The 19,086-nt window shown below is 39.4% G+C and overlaps 1 protein-coding gene across 7 annotated transcripts in view; it reads left to right on the top strand.

Annotated features, from left to right (window-relative positions):
• The window catches only part of SAMD12 (sterile alpha motif domain containing 12), a 515,818-nt gene that overhangs the window by 185,131 nt on the left and 311,601 nt on the right, over positions 1-19,086 (top strand). For all 7 annotated transcript variants that reach the window (XR_008504031.1, XM_054497449.2, XM_054497451.2 and 4 more), the window contains exon 3: positions 12,103-12,232. Coding sequence is in view for 6 of the 7 variants with exons in the window: in XM_054497449.2 (XP_054353424.1) it covers positions 12,103-12,232 (130 nt within the window). In the remaining variant the exon portion in view is untranslated. The remainder of the gene's footprint in view (positions 1-12,102; positions 12,233-19,086) is intronic.

The following is a 19,086-nucleotide window of genomic DNA, read 5'->3' as shown; positions in this document are numbered from 1 at the left end:
ACCTTAATTACTTCCCTAAAGGCCCTGTCTTGGAATACAAGTTGGGACTTAGGGCTTCAACATATGAATTTTGGGGAGACACAGATACTCAGTCCATACTAGCCCCATCAATTTATTCATCATTTGGCTGAATTAACAGATAGATAAATTGTTTTAACACCAAGAAATCATGGACCTGGGGTTGGGGGTGGCTAACTTTTAAAGCCCAAGAATGCTAGTATTGGAAACTTTGTATAGACCACCCCCTACCATAATGGATTCCAGAGTTCATAGCCTCTCTAAGCCCCCAAATCCCTACTCTGCCCTACTAAATACAATTGCAGCAATATTTTGTAGAGCTTCTGTTTTTAACACAGTGCCAACAGCACGGTGACCGTAACATCCCTTGGGCCCATCAGCCCTCTCTTCTCTATAAAATGATCCAAATAAAACACTTAGACTTCTGATTATTTGATTTGATCTTCACAACAACTTTGTAAAATGGGCAGAGTAGGTATGTTCTCACTTTACTAGTGATATAATTGAGAGACAGAGAGATTAGCATTGCCCTATTGTATAGTATAGAAAATGCACCTCCTTCCACGACAAGGTGAGTAGAAAAAGCCCTTGAGTAGGAGTCATGTGGCTGGTCCTGAACCCAGCTCTGCCTTTGGCATACCCAGATTAGGACAAAGTCAGAGTCATCTTTGATCAGGTTTATCTTAATTCATTAAGGAAGCAAACTAGCACTGGAAACCTCAGTAAGATAGCTCACATCTCTAATCCTCATTGTTCTCTCCTGTTTCTATCAAATTAGAGTGATATCATGAAGCATGAAGTTTGAAATTACTGCAGACCTGGACTGAATGCATTTCTGAAATTCACTAGCGGTGTGACCTTGGATGAGTTACTTTACCTTTCTAAGCATGTTTCTCTACTAGCAGTAATACCTACTTCGCAGGTTGTCAGGAAAATTCAAGATGATTTATGTAAAGTTCTTAAGACAACTCTTCCCATGTTTTGTGGGAAGAATATCATTAGAATGATATCGAACATGATGTCTGGAATGGCATCAGTATACTTTTAAGCCACATCCCTGAAGCTAATTTGGTCAGGCTTGATCACACACGTTCTCAGAAGGGTTTCAGAAAAGCAAAAGAAGAGTGCAAATGCGTGCCAAGCCTCTTGGAAACATACCTCAGAAACCTGGCCCATCACCACCTCTGCCACATTCTTTTAGTCAAAGCAAGCCACATGGCTCCCTTCTACCCCCCAGACTCAAGAGGTGGAAAAATAGGTGCCATCTCATGGCAGAGGACCTTTAGTCATATTACACAGGGGCATTTTTGCACTGAGGACATTTTTGTCATCAATCTACCACATTGTTATTCCAAAGTAATTGTTGTAGAAATGACATGATGATGATGATGATCAATAACAATTTTTATGGTTCATTTTTGTTTTCATTTTTGCTTTTGTCATGCTTTCATTCATCGAACATTCACAGAGGGATTTGCCCCTAGGTACGTGCTCAGGGCATACATATGCCTTTGTGTCACAGCACCTCCCATAGAGTGTGCTCATCTATGTGGATGAGTGATAGGTTTTCCTGCTGTACTAAGACAGAGCAGACGCAAAGTACAGTGTGATCCTCTCCCTCCATATTTCTCTTGACAGGCTGTGCATTCTGGGCTGATAGAAAGAACAGGCCTTGATAACCAGAGCCATCCAGGCTGCCAGGACATCTTGTTTCCTGTTGAGTGCCTGAGCACATCTGCTTATTCCCTCTATGAGTTTTTATTGTAGACACCCTGATGCCCAGCAGCATGTGTTTGGGGGCCAGCAGATCTCACCAGCGTTGCATACAAGCATCCGCTTCAGAGCTTGTGAGCAGTGGCGTTTACACATTTGGATAGTGTGCTTTTATAAATAGCTCCATGAGGTGCCTGGGGAAGCTGGGCTGTATCTTTGGCATGGAGTTGGGACACTTTGTGCATGACTGTCCCTGGAAATAGAGGACTGCTGATTCTGAGTTTCAGAGAGAAATAAATGACAGGACTTATCACTGGAAGACATGAGGTGATACCGTGTCATTGCAGCAAACCCAGGCCTGAATAAAGATAAACATACCTTTGCCCCTCTTAATTTGGTATCTTTATTTTTCCATTTTCCCCCTTTTTCTATATTTTCTCACTTTTTTTTTTTTTTTTTTTTTTTTTGAGACAGTCTCGCTCTGATGCCCAGGCTGGAGTGCGGTGGCGCCATCTCTGCTCACTGCAAGCTCCGCCTCCTGGGTTTACGCCATTCTCCTGCCTCAGCCTCCCAAGTAGCTGGGACTACAGGTGCCTGCCACTGTGCCCAGCTAATTTTTTGTATTTTTAGTAGAGACGAGGTTTCACTGTGGTCTCAATCTCCTGAACTCGTGATCCACCTGCCTCGGCCTCCCAAAGTGCTGGGATTACAGGTGTGAGCCACCACGCCCAGCCTATTTTCTCACTTTTGTCCTCTTCCTATGCCTGTGTTTTTCACTGGTACCTTTTAGTCCTCTTCCTTTCTTAACAACTGTTTTTCTTTCAATCTTAGCTGACTATACCTAACACCATCTCACAATGCCTACAGCTCAAGTCGGCTGGACTCCAAAGACTCTGCCTCTGTAGGCTGGCATGGTGGCTCACACCTGTAATCCCAGCACTTTGGGAGGCCAAGGCGGGTGGATCACGAGGTCGGGAGTTCGAGACCAGCCTAGCCAACATGGAGAAACCCCATCTCTACTAAAAATACATAAAATAACTGGGCATGGTGGTTGGCACCTGTAATCCCAGCTACTCGGGAGGCTGAGGCAGGAGAATCGTTTGAACACAGGAGGCAGTGGTTGCAGTGAGCCGAGATCACACCATTGCACTCCAGCATGGATGACAGGGCAAGACTCCATCTCAAAAAAAAAAAAAAAAAAAAGACTGCCTGTGTCCATGCTGCTGCCCCACTGCTTCCCCAAGCCAGACTTGAGAATCCAGCAGAAGAGGATGCCAGTGCTATTCAGGAGATATTAAGATACACTTTTGGGAAACATAATATGTGGGAGGCACTATTTAAAGTACTTTAGTTAAACCATTTCTAATCCTCCCACAAACTATAAGATAGGTATTATTTGCAGTGAATTTAGAAATACATTTAGAAAAGTTCAGTGACCAGCCCAAGGCCCACAGTGCTAGTGAATGCCAGAGCCTTCAACCCAGGTCTGCATGATTCCAAATGCCAAGTTTGTTTCATCACATCACTCTCTGTGTCAGTTGAAAAAGAAAAAAACTGAGGATCAGAGATGTGAGCTGTCTTGCTAAGAATTATAGTGCTAGACTGGCTCTGCATTTTTGGCTCAATATAAGAGAAATCTAATCGGAGGAAAGGCTGTTTTAGTCCCAACCTGGGAATGTCAAGAGCGCAGCTGGGACCTGAACCAGTTTTCTGACACTCAAAGGATGTAGGATCTGTGATATATGATGGTGGGACAGACAGTTCTTTCATTTGTTCAACAGATAATTATTGAGTTCCTGCTTTGTGCCAGGTACTGTTCTAAATTTTGAGATTCTTTGCAAATTAAGAAAGACCCTTGTCGTGCAGGTTGCAAGCCAGTGGGAAGAGACATATAATAAACAGTAGAAAAAATAACTGAATTGTATAGTGTGTTAGATGATACTTATGAAGGAGAGATAAATAGTGGAGCACAGTAATGAGTATAGGAAGCTCCAGAAGGCAGTCTTGCATTTTTAAACAGGGAGATCGGGATAGGACTTTTTGAAAATGGAGCATTTGGACAATTCTCAAAGGCTTTGAAAGAAGTGAGGGAATTAGCCATGTAGGTATCTGGGAGAAGGGTATTCCAGCAAAGTAAAACACAGGCATAGTTGGCGTTTTTGAGCAATAGGAAGAAGACTGGTGTAGTGGGAACAGAATGTATTAGGGGAAGAGTAATAAAGATGACATCAAAGAGGCTGGGCGCGGTGGCTCACGTCTGTAATCCCAGCACTTTGGGAGGCTGAGGCAGGCAGATCACGAGGTCAGGAGATCAAGACCATCTTGGCTAACACAGTGAAACCCCGTCTCTACTAAAAATACAAAAAAAAATTAGCCGGGCATGGTGGTGGGCTCCTGTAGTCCCAGCTACTCGGGAGGCTTAGGCAGGAGAATGGTGTGAACCCGGGAGGCGGAGCTTGCAGTGAGCCGAGATCATGCCACTGCACTCCAGCTTGGGCAACATAGTGAGACTCCATCTCAAAAAAAAAAAAAAAATATATATATATATATATATATATATATATATAAAAATATTAAAAATAAATAAAAAATAAAATATTTTTATTTAAAAAAATAAAATGAAAGATGACATCAAAGAGCTGGGTAGCCAGATCATGTGAGCCTTTGTAAGTCATTTTAAAGATTTCAATTGAAGGCTGAACACGGTGGCTCACGCCTGTAATCCCAGCACTTTGGGAGGCCGAGGCAGGCAAATCACAAGGTCAGGAGTTCGAGACCAACCTGGCCAACATGGTGAAACCCCCGTCTCTACTAATAATGCAAAAAAGTTAGCTGAGCATAGTGGCAGGTGCCTGTAATCCCAGCTACTCAGGAGGCTGAGGCAGGAGAATAGCTTGAACCCAGGAGGCAGAGGTTGCAGTGAGCTGAAATCGCACCATTGCACTCCAGCCTGGGTGACAGAGTGAGACTCAGTCTCAAAAAAGAAAAAAAAAAGATTTCAATTGGGGGGAGGAAGGAAGGAAAGAACAGGATGACCTGTTTGTTGTATTAGTACATAGATGCAGGAATCTAGGTGTGGCATGACAGTGTTTCCAATCAGGATTATAACAATGTTGGTAATGAAGAGATTGACATCTGGATACATTTGAGGGTAGAATTATCAGGTTTCCCTAATAGATTACATGTAGAGTACAAGAGAAAGAGGAAAGTCTATGAAAAATCCAGGATGCAGGGCCTCCACAGTGGGAAGTATAGAGTTTCTATGATATGAAATATAGGCTACAAATGAGGCGTTTTTAGGGGGAAGAACAGGAGCTCAATTTTGGACATGCTGAGTTTGATATATTTATTATATGTAAAAATGAAACTGAAGTCATCAGTTGCATATGTATATATGATTCTGTAGTTCAGGAAGAAAACTGAGCTGGAGATAGAGTTTTGGATTCCTCAGCCTACATCATGGTAAAAGGAAACCAAAAAACAAGCCGTGAGACTCAGTGGAGAGCCCTGATATGACATGTGAAAAGGAGATTAGTACAGTGGGCAGTGAGATTTGTCTTGCATTTATCCAAAGACAAAACTCAAGAATCAGTAAAAAGATGATGAAGATCTGACTTTGACTTCCATATGAAAGTACGTTTTAAAACATTAATGTTTATTAACAATGGTGTGGCCTATTTCATAGGATACGTTTTCGGATGCTGTGGATTTTCAGGGAAAGTGCTGAATCTAGATCAGTGTTTTTCCAAATTTTGTGTAGCTCAAAAAAAGAGAAGAAAAGAAAAAATAATCATTTTAAATTAGGAGATTGACATTTTGTCTTTATCCAAGTAAAGTTGTTTACACACACAAGCCTTGCTATATTCATCATAATTTAGGTTTACTAACCCCCATCTTGGATGTCTTAAAGTGGATTGGACTCTTGCATTAGGTTTAAACTTGAACCCACTAACTACTGAGAGTCCTTGACAACTTTTTGAGTCTGTGGTCACAGCATTTAGAAATTTTAAAGTCCATTAATAATATTCAATATGGGCAAATTAAGAGAAAAAAATCCTATAGTCTTGTCTCCTTTAAAAAAAAAAAAAGACACTACAACAGTGATGTCTTTAAACAGTGGTTCTCAAATTTATGGTCCCAGGACTTTGTCGCACTCTTAAAAGTTTTTAAGAATCTCAAAGAGCTTTTGTTTATGTAAATTATGCAAATATGGGAGAATAACGAATACATTGGTTAATAAGGATTTCAAATGATGAATTGACACCTGTTACTTGTTAATCATAAAAATTTAGGCTTCGATAATCCATTCCATTTTCGTTGTCAACACATTGAGGACACTGCCTTTTGAAGGAAATATGAATAAGCTACAATTCCCAGTAAAGAAGACTAGGAAATGAAGGGTCTAAAATAGATCCCCTGTGCAGAACAGACGAAAAAACTAATAATGCCTCACTATATGTTCAGAAAAGTTATCTAAGTTGCTTACACATTACTGGTCTTTAGGGGCTCTAATACTATCAGAAGAAATTATCATCAAAATTTGAAAAGTAAGAAATAATCCAGGTGATATTAAAGCAGTGGTTAAAGATGGAAGAATGTGAAATAACACTATATGCATTTAATTATTCTACTGCTTAGCAGAAAAGGTTCAAGTTTATTTTGGAGAACTTAAAACTTAATGTTTAAGAGTTCTTTTCAGTTAAACACAAATGCACTATGTATATTTATCTTTCTTTCACCTAAGGGGAAATGTATTCTTCTTTTACCTGTAAACTTTCTGGCAATGAGATGTCTTCCCCTTAGGAGGCATGAAGTTTAAGAGTTTTCTCTGTCATAAAATATTTAGGTCCAAACCCATGAATAATCCCTAATATGTAGATTTTATAGACCATTCGGGAAACAGCATGCAATAGACAAGATAGGTTTTTAAAATTTTCTAACCACCTCTTTCCATGAAAAGATTAAGATGACAGAAGAAGACATTATTAGTACTTTAAAATTAATTAATTCAAATATCAAGTATTCTATGAGCTAACCATTTTTCCTGATATTTAGTGACCTTTTTTGGGTGAATGAGCATTAAAAACTGCTAAAGTAGACATTAATGGTTTGTTGTGTATGTGTGTGTTTCCTCCTTTTCCTTCTTTCTCACTCTGTAATCTTGAGTAAAATGACACAATAGAAGTTAATAAAAGAGAGGACTGGGGACTAAAGAAAGCACATTGCAAGATAGTAAGGAAAGAAATAGGCAATTCTTAGAGCTTGCAAACACTCGCTTATAATGATATACTAAACCGCTTTCTGAAATTTGGCCATAAAGCTCACTTTGTCCTGCCAATGAATGTAAACAGTCTAAGCATTCTCTATTTTTTGATAATCAACCAACTGGGCTCACCTAGTTAAGAGTTTGTACAACCATTGGGATCTTACAATTGCAGTGTTCTCTTATAAATCAAAGCCCAGTAAATTAAAAGAGAATTTATATTGTAAAACAGATAAGCTAAGGGATAATTGAATCACAAAATAAAAATTTAACTTTAAAGGCATTTTGCAATATGTTCTTTCAATTTCAACCTTCTTTAAAGCATTTAATTATTCTGTTACTTAGCAGAAAAGCTTCAAGTTTACCTTGGAGAACTTAAAACTTAATGCTTCAGAGTTCTTTCCAGTTAAATACAAATCAGAATTACTGTAAAACATAGCTGAATTTATTATATGAGTAAATTAAAATAGAAATCATTTACCAAAAAAAAATAATAATTTGCAAACAACCATTCTCTCAGGAATGTGTATTTTGCATAAAGTGAGTTCTTCCTGTAAAACGGAAAGGCATCAGAAAGGAAAAGCATCTCAAATTCACTTTCAGTTTGTCTGTAGCAAGGCCAGGACCAATTCAGAAAGGAAATGTCTGGAATTCTGCTTGGTGTCACTATGCATAGGGGTTAAGATAACAAACTGCCTCGGGCCTCTTTCAGGGCAGCAAAATAAACCAAAATTGTCTCCAGGGTTGTAAATTCAGAGAATGATGTGGTAGACATGAACATTGAGAAAGAGAACTGGGGCAAATTTTTTTTAATGTTTGCTGTTGGGCAGGATGTTTTTTTCTTATGAGTTTACTGTTTCTAGTAAAGGTGAAATGCTTTATTTCTTTGCTTTATGGTCTATTATTATTTAGGCTTAGGCCCCTACTGCAGGAAAAAAAAAACCCAGCAGCATGTCAGAGAAAGTCATCGTCTAGGGATGGCTGTGAAGAGAGTGTAGGTGTTGGATGTTGAGGAAAGGAGGAGAGGCGGTCGAAGGCAATGACGGCTCTGCCTCTCTTTTCCTACCTTCAGTGGGACAATATGTTGAATTCAAGTGATAAGGTTTAACATGTACTTCTTGTTGTTCTAATTGCACGTGGAAGTGAAGTGTAAGCTCTTTAAAGGAATCATGTTATGGCATTCACTGCCAACATTTGGTAGCTGTTAGGGATGGAGGAAATGTTGATGGAAGTGGGAGTAACTGAGGTTGACCCTGGGTGCTACAAGAAGAGAAGTTCAGGCAGAACAAATCAAAGTCAGCTCTGAGAATCCCAAAAGAAGCAGCAGACTGGGGTAACTTGAGTCATTACAGCTCTTAAAGTGTGGCAAACTAATAGTAATTTCATTGAAATGCCAAGGCTAAGAATCACCTGATAAATGGTATCAATACTTTTATTACCATCTGATTAAGAAGAGACAAACTGTAGGAATCTTTATTCCCCTCATTTTACTTATTATGTCTGTTTACTTGGAGGCATTTTTGTAGGCTCATACCATCTTAATTTTTTTTTGAGACAGTGTTTTTTATTTTTTGAGACAGTGTCGCTCTGTCACCCAGGCTGGTGTACAATGGCGTGATCTCTGCTCAAGGCAATCTCCACTTCCCAGGTTCAAGCGATGCTCTGCCTCCTGAGTAGCTGGGATTACAGGTGCATGCCACCGTGCCCAGCTAATTTTTGTATTTTTAGTAGAGATGGGGTTTCACCATGTTGGCCAGGCTGGTCTTGAACTCCTGACCTCAGATGATCTGCCCGCCTCCGCCTCCCAAAGTGCTGAGATTACAGGCATGAACCTCTGTGCCCAGCCTCATACAGTCTTAAAAATCTATGCCTAAAGTTTTGAATATATGCTCTTACTAATATATGCCTAGTAAGAGTGTATGCTGAAGAATAAAGCAAAGCAGCTCCTTGCCTGTTAGCCTCAGAATCTCTGAATTCATGATAAAAGGAAAACTTAGAACAAAAGCATACATGGTGGGCTGGTGAGGATGCATTCTGAGTCAGTTTAGTGTGTTTGGGTAAATCTCCACGTGAAGCCCAGTTGAGGCTGAGTGTCCTTCCTTTCCCAGGAAATGAGCAAGTTAAAGAATGACCTTCCAAGAAGGAAAAAGTTTAGTATATTGATGTGTAAGCAACTTTAGCCTTCTGCCTTTCCCTTCCTAATTTACAGCCTTCTGTGACTGGTTTACAGGAGTTTTCAAAAGATGTGATTAGCTCTACTTGCAAGAGTTTCAAGGTAATGATGTGTCAGCTATAAACTCATTCAGCTAATCTGAAGGAACATTTGTAGAGCAGGAGAGAACTAGATTCAGAGGTGCTGACTTGTGAAACATGGTGGTAAGTGATTTCTAGCTAAAAGATCTAAAGTTCTAGCTTCCTAGTTGTGCAAAGCAAAGGACATGATGATGAGCAAAGAGAAAAAAACCTAAACATCATCAACAATAAAAACATTTATTCATTTATACCCTCCATGCCCAAGGTCTTCCTCTCTCATCAAAATTAGGCAAAGTCAATATGGGTTCCCACAGAGGTTAGAGGGAAAATGGCTGCAGCCCATTACCCCAGTATGAAGGGTTGCAGGCATGTTTGATTAGGAGCCATGTAGGCACAACACACAGCAGGGTAGAGAAGCAAGGGCTGAACGTGAAAGTCACTGCTGATTAAATAGCAAGCTATGTCTGTGAATGCTGTTTCATTTCATTAATTCATTCACTTAATCTTTGTGGATGTACATGGGATCTACTGAAAACAAGACACTCTGGGGAACACAAAATTATAACAGATCTCACCCTCCCATCATCACCACGTATTCCACTTACTAGGACTGCAAAACAATTTACCCCAAAACTTAGCGGCATTAGACAACTGTTTATGATGCTCATGGATTAGGTGGGTCAGGGATTCACTCAGGGCACTGCAAAGATGGCTTGACTCTCTATTGTGGTATCTGGGGGCCTCAGCTGGAAGATTTGAAGGCTGGTGGCTGGAATCATCTGAGGCTTGTTCATTCATTTGTCTGGTGGTTGGTGATAACTGACAACTGAGACCCTAGCTGGCAAATTGGCCAAAACTCCTACACATGGTCTCTCCATGTGGCCTGGGCTTCTTCATAGCATGATGGTTGTTTCCAAAGGTCAGTGCCAGAGAGCAAATCAGGCAGAAGCTGTTTCTTTTTTATGACCTAGCCTCAGAAGTCACATAGCATTAATTCCACTGTACTACATTGGTCAGGAAGGTCACATACCCTGCTAAAATGGAGTAGGAGGGAGCATCAACCCCACATATTAGTGGAAGAAATGTCAGTCCCATTGAATGAAAAGCAGATACATACGTATGTATATATGTCTATATGAAAACATACATATATGAATATATGGACATATATAAAGTCATCTTTGGAAAACACCATCTACCACAATTAATAAAAGAAAAATATCACAGTACAAAATAAAAAGTGATCAGCATTGTGATTATTTTGAAAGCAATGGCCCAAGGACTCATATGACTGGAAGTATACGAATAAAAAAAAACACCTGAGCATTGTGCTTTCCAACCTTGAATTGCTTCCATATTACTTCCACTGTTTTCACTATGACTCTCTCACCATCTGCACCATTGTTTCTTTATTTTTTTATTAAAAATTGGCCCAAGGGATAGTTGTGTCTTTAAACTCAAATTTGTTTAAAAAGCAAAGAAGATATTGCTACAGAAAATAAAATTTATTTTGCCATAATTATTTGCCATAAAATAAAGGGTAACTTTAAATATACTAAAAAGTTTTAAAAAGTTCTTAGATGCTAGATATACTACCTTTTTTTAAGATTCTGAGTCTGAAGCAAGCCCTTTCTTAGTCAAGGAACAACAACAACAACAACACACATGTCAGCAGGTGTTACAATCACACTCCTACCAAATGAAGGCTCTCCCTTTGGCTTAATCTGAAAGATTTGATAGAGAAGTGGAAGGAAATTATGCGTATGGAGAAGAGCAGGGATAATAATGGCCACATCCTTGTACCACCCAGGAGCCTTCAAACAGCTGCCAATATGATAGCCTTACTTTTTTGGCAAACACTGATCCAACATGATAAAAATTCTAAATAGTGAAGCATTAATCTGTCCAAAACCAAATTCCTGAGATCTCTGAGGGAGACCATCAGAGCATGGTCATCCCATGGGCATGAAATTGATGCTTATTCACTAATAAATGTATTTGTAATCCATCATTTGTCAATGGCTAAGCTTTTCTCACTCCCTGTGTTTTTATATATATGTGTGTGTGTGTGCGCGTTTTTATATGTGTGTGTGTGTGTGTGTGTGTGTGTGCGTTTTTATATGTGTGTGTGTGTGTGTGTGTGTGTGTGTGTTTTCCTCATAAATACTTCCCTGAAAGATCCAGTGAACAAAAAAAAAGACCTTGACTAGTTGGCTTCTGTATAAAGCCTAACTGCCTCCATTATCTTATTACCATTCTCCACATCCTGGTGGAATTGACTTTTTGCTTCCCCACTTTGGTATAACTAATGCTCCTGGACATTTCAGGGCCACCCTAAGTCCAGAGCCCCCAGGCAGACTTGCAGATCTTAGTATACAGTTATCCAAATCCAGTAACATTCATTCCTAAAAATATTATTAGCACTTCCTGGAGCCAGTGTTGTACTAGGCTCTAGAAATGTCAGGGACAGCAAGAGATAAATACCTTCTTGGAATACAAAGAAAGGCACTTGGGGCCAGCTATTTCTCCCCTTTAATGTAATTAATTGCTTAGCAACCCCATTGTTTTTTGCTAAAGTATTCATTAAAAAACACTACTTCCTAGGGATTCCTTGGGATTTTTTCTCAGCAGAGATGGTTAGATCATTTTTACGGCTTCTCCATCTGGACCTTTTCTTTGTGCTTTTCAGCAGTATTGACAAGGTCTACAGAGGTTAGGAGGAAGACAAGAACTAGATATTTATCTTCAGGGAATCCAGTCTGTAGCCTTTAACACACTCTAAGACTTTTAACTATAGTGTCTTCATAGGCATGGGGCCAGCATTGACAGATCTTCCTTTCCTTCTTTATTTATAGTCAGCTACAGTGAAGCTGTCTAAACCGGTGGCTCTATGGACCCAGCAGGATGTCTGCAAGTGGTTGAAGAAACATTGTCCGAATCAGTATCAGATCTACAGTGAGTCATTCAAACAGCATGACATAACTGGTAAAGTATGCAGTATCCCAGATATTTCATTCGTTTTCTTTCTCCCAGTCACCATGGCCTTTCCCATACCCTTACCATGAAACAACATCTTCCTGCTGAAATTTTCTGGCATGGGTTTACTTTCAAAGGGGTGATAAATTCCAGATCCATGTGAGCCACGCTATTTAACAAATATACATGGTTATTATAGAAAACTGTGGATTTTGAGCATCCGTTGTAAAAGTATATGGGAATCAGGGTGCAGGGTTGGGGGATCCTAGAGAAAATAAGAGCATACCAATCATAGAGAAAGGAAAGAAGGAAGTCTTTCACATGAACTTGGCTACAGGATCACTATGTAGATCTTCCAAGTAGAAAAGGTTTCTAAGTAGGAAAATGCTTCTTAAAAAATGTCTAAGATAAAGTATATTGACTTCTTTGGGTGAGCTATACACATGTATCCGATCATGTGAAAGAGTCCATGGTGGAAAGTCGGTTTTCCTGACACTCCTGTCCTCTGGCCATCCATTTCCCTGTTGACCACCTTCTTGTATCTGCACCTAGCAATGTTCCAAGTTTCTGAAATGGAATATAATAATACTAACTCTCTGCCCTTGGGATGAATACTTTCAAGGCACAGATAATGATTCCATTTAGATCAAGGGTATTCAAATATTATACGTGGAGGTCAGTAAGTACTTGAAAGCAGAAAATAGGCCAGGATAGTGAACCATAAAGGGCCTTCAGATCAAGTCTCTTAACTGGGGGATGGAGTGGGCAAGATGGAGCAAATATGTCCACCGTGGTAGCCCATCAGAGTAAGGGGGCTTTTCCAGACCTTGCCTGCCCTTTCACCCTAAGATCCTGCTTGTATGTGGGCAACACTTCTCTTTTCCCTTCACAAACAGTGCAGTGAAAGATAGGACTGAGGATACACTCTGTAAACCAAAACTGTGTGGCTTCAAGGGGGAAACAGTGTTAAGAAGTCATTTCTAGTCCAGATCTTTTTTTTCTGAGAAAATGCTTTCAGTCTGGTGGTAAAGTGACTTGTCATGAAATAGCTCAGCACTCTCGACGACAAACCTCTTTCCAAACCCACACTTTCTGTCATGACAAATCCTAATCTCTCTCCTTCTGTTCACTCCTATTACTTTGAAAAGGGACTTGTTAAGCAGAAAGTATTTCTTTTTGCAGTTCAGCTCTTAGGCTGTAGCTGTGAGATCTGGGGCAGGTCAGTTCACCTTCTTAGAATAGGTCTCAGTGGATGGTTTTCTATGTGTGTTTCATGGAGCCCTTGACTGCCAAAGGGATGTGGGTGTGCTTTGGGTAGAGGCGGGTGCCTGAACCAAAACTACTCCCTTCATGTCTGTTGTGTATGTTTGAACCGTACAGAAAACTTGATTGATTTTGAAAACTTGATTGATTTAAAAAAAAATTTTTTAAACATTTAAGCACTAAATGTTTAAAAAAAATGCTGAGCTAGATGATCCTAGATTCCTGCTGACCACATTGATAGGTCTAAATATATAGGGAAAACACCCAATTGTAGCTCAAGTTGAGTTAACAAACAAGAGAGTAAAATCCTTCTATCTTAAATATAAAAATGGTCCTTTATGCATTTCCTCTCTGTCACTCCCAACTAGAGTCAATGGCCCCTTTGGATGAAATCTCAGAAATTCGGAAGGCAGTGTGGGTACTTAGCTTTGATTCCAAGTGTCTACATTCATTTTCTTAGTTCCTCCCTTAAGAGTTTAAGAAAAGCCCATCTAAGGTCAGTTATTCTTCTCCTAACCGTAATCAATCAGTTAGTAACCATTTGCCTGATTATGGTAGCCTTCATCAGATAATGGCTGCTTAATGTTTTTTAATGCCTGTGCGATAGTAATGGCAAAGCCTTTTTCATGATCTTATTTGAAAGCAGTGTTATCTTTTATTAGGGGTGAGAATTATGAGGTCCCCTTGAGGGAAGGATAAGCATTTATAATGGTTTGAAGAGGATGAGCCTTACAGTCCTCAGAAATAAAGATTCATGCATCAATGCTTATGGAATAAATGGTCCCACTTCCCAAGGTTTTCTGCTAAGTGACACGAGGACAGGAGTGTGGGAATGAGCTATGTATTTCAAACAGTTGTCGTATGCTTTTGGTGGCAGACTTGGTCTTCATGAAACATACCAGATATTGGGAAATCACTACTTTCTTGGGATCTTGGGCAAGCTGCTTAACCTGGGCAAGTTACTTAACCTCACTACCTCATCTCCAAAATAAAGATAATAGTACCTGGCTCAGAGAGATGTCATGAAAATTAATGAAATAATATAGGTAAACCACTAAGCTAACCGTTTCTTGACTCCTTTTACATGTCAGCATTGTGCTATTATTCATGTCAGGACTCACCTGGAAGTGTCAAAAAACATGCTGTTATTTCCTTTTAAGGGCAGCCTATTTTCCGGCAAGAAGAAGAAAGCAGGGAATTACTTGGGGACTTAGGGAACAGAGAGAATGATTTCAGGTTAACTTTTGGTCTACATCTTTTTTGACATTCACCTATATGAAGCCTCAGAAGACCACTCTCTTCTCCTGTTCTCTGGCCCTTGCCTCTCTAACAGTGAATGCAAAATACCCAAATGATCACAAGTGCCAAGTGGCCAGAAAATAGCTTTCAGGACTTCAGCCAGTGTGCATTTACCAGCCCTATGATGCTAGAAGCTGTGGGAATCCCAATACTCTTGGAGGTTGTGATGAACAGGGCAAAGAGGTTTGTAAAACTGAAGATGTGATGACAGAGCAAACCTCATCAGGCTGTGCAGACAGTAGAATGACTTAAGAGAGGACAGGGGAGTGGTTACAAGTACCAGGTCACAGCCCAGAGCTGCATCACAACCTTGTGATTTTGTAAAGGTTGCTGGGTGCATGGCAGCTTGTCACCTGCAGAAAAGGAGATGCTAATAGTATCTACCTCATAGTGTTGCTATGAAAGTGGTACATAGTCACAGTGAGCATACAACGCATGTGAGCTGCTGCTCTTTTGCAAGTGTTGCCCTGATGGTATCTATGATAGCAAAACAATACACATCATGTTGAATTCATCCAGCTTTATTATCCTGGGAAAGGAGGGAAAGGAGCATCTAAGGGAAACAAAACATTCTGGGCTGGTAAATATCCTGTGCTAATCTTTAAGGCTGCAGAAAAGATTGTTCATGTATCTCTTATTTATGCTTAGATTCTCCTGAGTGCTGTTATTTTATTTTTCTTAAAGCAAGGATCTCCTATATCATGCTCATTGCGGAAGCATGTTATATCAATGTTATACACAAACATCCCTTGATTTAGAGGCACATGGTCCAGTGACAGTAAATAAAAAAGACATATATTGAATGGAGAGAAAAGAAGAAAACAGAGATAGGTTTTCTGATCATAGGTCTGAGTCAAATCCTCCCTGCTACCCTCTACACCAACCTTTGACATGTAATAAAAACATAATGCCACTCGTTAGTGTCCTGTCAGTAAAATAATATTTATCTTAAAGAATTTGGGGGAAGATTAAATGGGATGATGAATGTGAAGGGCCTAGCTTAATGGCTGACATATAGTGGACATTCATTCATCCATTTAGCAAGTATTTACGGACCATCTACCATGTGCCAGGTTTTCAGAATACAGTGGTAAATAAGATAGTCAGTGGTCCATGTAGGAAAAAAATTGTGCTTCCATGGAAAACTATGCATGGTCATCTATAGCACATTTTGGGTTGTCTAATTCTTTGATTCTAGGGAGCAATGTTATAACTCTGTGAGTTGTAGATAACAGAGAATAGTACAATATAATTTTTCTCCATTGACATGTAAATTCTGTTCCATAGAGGTTCAGTTGACTTGCCTAGCCACTGTGGAAAAGGTGAGTTTTACCTCCCATTTACACATTGATTTCAGTCTTCCTGATCTATAATTGTGTCTGCTGTTCGGATTCTCCCTTGAGCTGGTTGAAACATCTGGCCAGTTTCCTCATTAATAAGTTAAATTAAAATCTTAAAGATGTGTTCACTTCCGTATTTGTATGACAGTCATGATTTTAACCTTTTCTGAAAATTACGCTTTAACCTCAGTAGTGTTTAAATTGTCTGTATTTGTTTTAACAAAGAGTTCTGCTATTTTAACATTTGTTTCTGTGTTTATTTGAAGAACCTTAAATTCTAAACAAAATTTTCCCTTAGGTGCTTCAAAGTCTAAGAAAACTTTAGACATGTTTTAACCTATCAGTGTTCAAAATCTTTTGCAATATCAAAATTTTTGATAATTTTATTGTGCCCAGAAGATTCCTGCTCTTTGGTGGCAGATGTGTTTAATCAGAAGAGAAGCTGCAGTAATCCCCCCTCATCTGCAAGGGAAATGTAGCAGGACCCCCAGTGGATGCCTGAAACCATAGATATTACCAAACACTATTTATATACTGTATACATACATACCTATGATAAAGTTTAATTTTTTTAATTAGGTTCAGTAAGAGATGAACAAGAACTAGTGATAAAATAGAACGATTAATAATAATATACCATAATAATAATTAGGTAAATATCTCTCTCTGTCTCTTGAAATTTATTGTACTGTACTCATCTATATTTCAGACCACAGTTGACCACAGATAACTGAAACTGCACCAAGCGAAACCTTAGCTAAGGGGGATGCTGCTGTACTAGTAGCATTAACTCCCTGCAGAAGCACACTTTAAAAAGAATAAGATGGTTAGAACACTGGAGAGGCATTAGGATATATAGACTGAAGTCATGAGATTAGGTTTAAAGGAAAGAAATTTGTGTATGTTTCTGTGCTTGCAAGATTCTGTCCCTAGTTTTCTGAGGTCTGGCTTGGAATGCTGATGAGGAGGCTCTTCTGGGGCCAGGTGTAAGCTCACAGGCAACTTTCAGATTCTTTTATGCACAGTCAAGTATCTCTTCAGGTTTGAAGTTTCTTCCTGTGGTGGTTGCTAACATCACCTCACCTCGTTTGACTTCAAATCCTCTATCTGTGAAGGGTTCCTTCCCCTGCCAACTTTAAAGACTTGTTTTCAGAGGTGAAGCACTTAGAGCTCCCCAGAATATAAAATATTTTTTAAAAGCTGCCTTGAATGTATAAAGGGTTTCCTTGGTTTACTTCATGGATGAACCATGGGTATCCTTTAGATGTCTACAAGAACAAATAGTTGTCATATAAGTATCGCTTAGAAATGATTCCTATTGATTTATCATATTTCTAAATGATCACCTACAAAATAGATGTATGCCTGTTGTCTGTTTTTTTATGCTGCAACTATCACCCACTTGTACTTCTTTTCCTTTTTAAAAATATTCTGCTGAGATGTAGCACCTTGAAATTGGGCAGTTCTGCATATGCTGTTGAGTAAAGGGAAAATCACTATCTTTTTAGGACCTTTGGAATGTGGCTTCATGCATTTGCTAACATTGTTCTCTTCAGTGCTGATTTTTCTGAGCTGTTCTACTCCTTTATCCTTCTGTGATTTTCTTCCAAGTCTTTTATTATGGTTAGAGTTCCCTGTAGAGACCAATGGAGTCTGTAGTTAACAAGTGTCAAAAGGAGTAGAATAATTACTTTATGTGATGTATTTACGAGAATACTACTTAGCAGTATAACCAAACAAAATGTAGACGTATTTAACTATCCAGTGTGTCATCTACACATTTTCTCATCCTTATCACTTCCCCTCTGGATATTGTGGTCTACTTTCCTATATCTTTGTATTTGTTTTTTCACATTTCTTTTTTGTGCGAACTGCTCTATACTTTTATTGAAACTTGAGCATAATTTTATATTTACATAGTAAAGTTTCTGATATGATTAGAACATAAGTTGTTTCTCCTAATTTTCCAATAGAGCCATTGATTTTTCATTTTAACCCCTTTTAATGGAACACTTACTAGCTTTCTAAATGATAAACTTACTAACTTTAATATACATGATTTATTTCTCAGTGTTCTTAAAACAAGGGTACTGAACTTTGTTTTCTTGATGATTCAGGGGAAAAGAATTCTGAGTGTTGGAAAGGACTTTAGATGTCTTCCAAGGATTTATGGGGTCAATTTAAGGAAAAAAAAAAAAAAGACCCTTTCAATGAGAAATAAACACAAGTGGTAGGTCAATGGACCAAAAAATACCAGCTCCATTCCTGATAAAAGTCTTTGGAGAATGTAATTCATATGTGTAGACAAATTTATTTACTAAGAATGTTTCCTCTCTAAATGGATCATCCCAGTCACTGGCACAACTGAGCACTGCCTCTTTTAAGGCTTGGCAGAAAGCAGACTATGTCAGGACACAGGTCTCAAGTGAGGACAGAACATGGGACTGGGCTGAATGAGTAGCAAATGGAGGGCAGGAGAGAGGCCAAGAGCATTAGTCAGGGAAGTCCCTCCACAAGGGAATAGGAAGAACGGAGGCTGAGTGTCCCCCTTACAATATAGGTACATGTCCCTCTGTGTACCCTTTCTAATATCCCTACTGTGTGGTTGGACAGCCTTTGCTTCAACACCTCCAGGGATGAGCATTTTATAGTTTTAAAAAGCAGTCTATTTTTCTGTTCAAGATGTTGGATTATTGTGGTGGTGATGGTGGCAGTGGCAGTGGTGGTAGTGGTGGTTGTTGTCGGTGGTGGTGGTGCTAGGGGTGATGGTGATGGTGTTTGGTTTTGCCTATACTCCCTCCTCCTCTAAGCTGAAGGCCCACTGAACTACTTTGAAGGGTTCTCAAATGTCATACTCTCTACCTTCCTGACACCCACCCATTCACCTGAATAATTCCAGTTTTCCTTCTGGCTTGAGTTTTAGATACCACCTCCTATAGAAAGCCCTCCTTAGTTCTCTTC

Source organism: Pongo pygmaeus, chromosome 7 (assembly GCF_028885625.2).
Source record: "Pongo pygmaeus isolate AG05252 chromosome 7, NHGRI_mPonPyg2-v2.0_pri, whole genome shotgun sequence".
In the NCBI taxonomy this organism is placed as follows: domain Eukaryota; kingdom Metazoa; phylum Chordata; class Mammalia; order Primates; family Hominidae; genus Pongo; species Pongo pygmaeus.
Note: the sequence above shows the minus strand (reverse complement) of the source record. Positions and strands in the feature narration are given on the sequence as shown.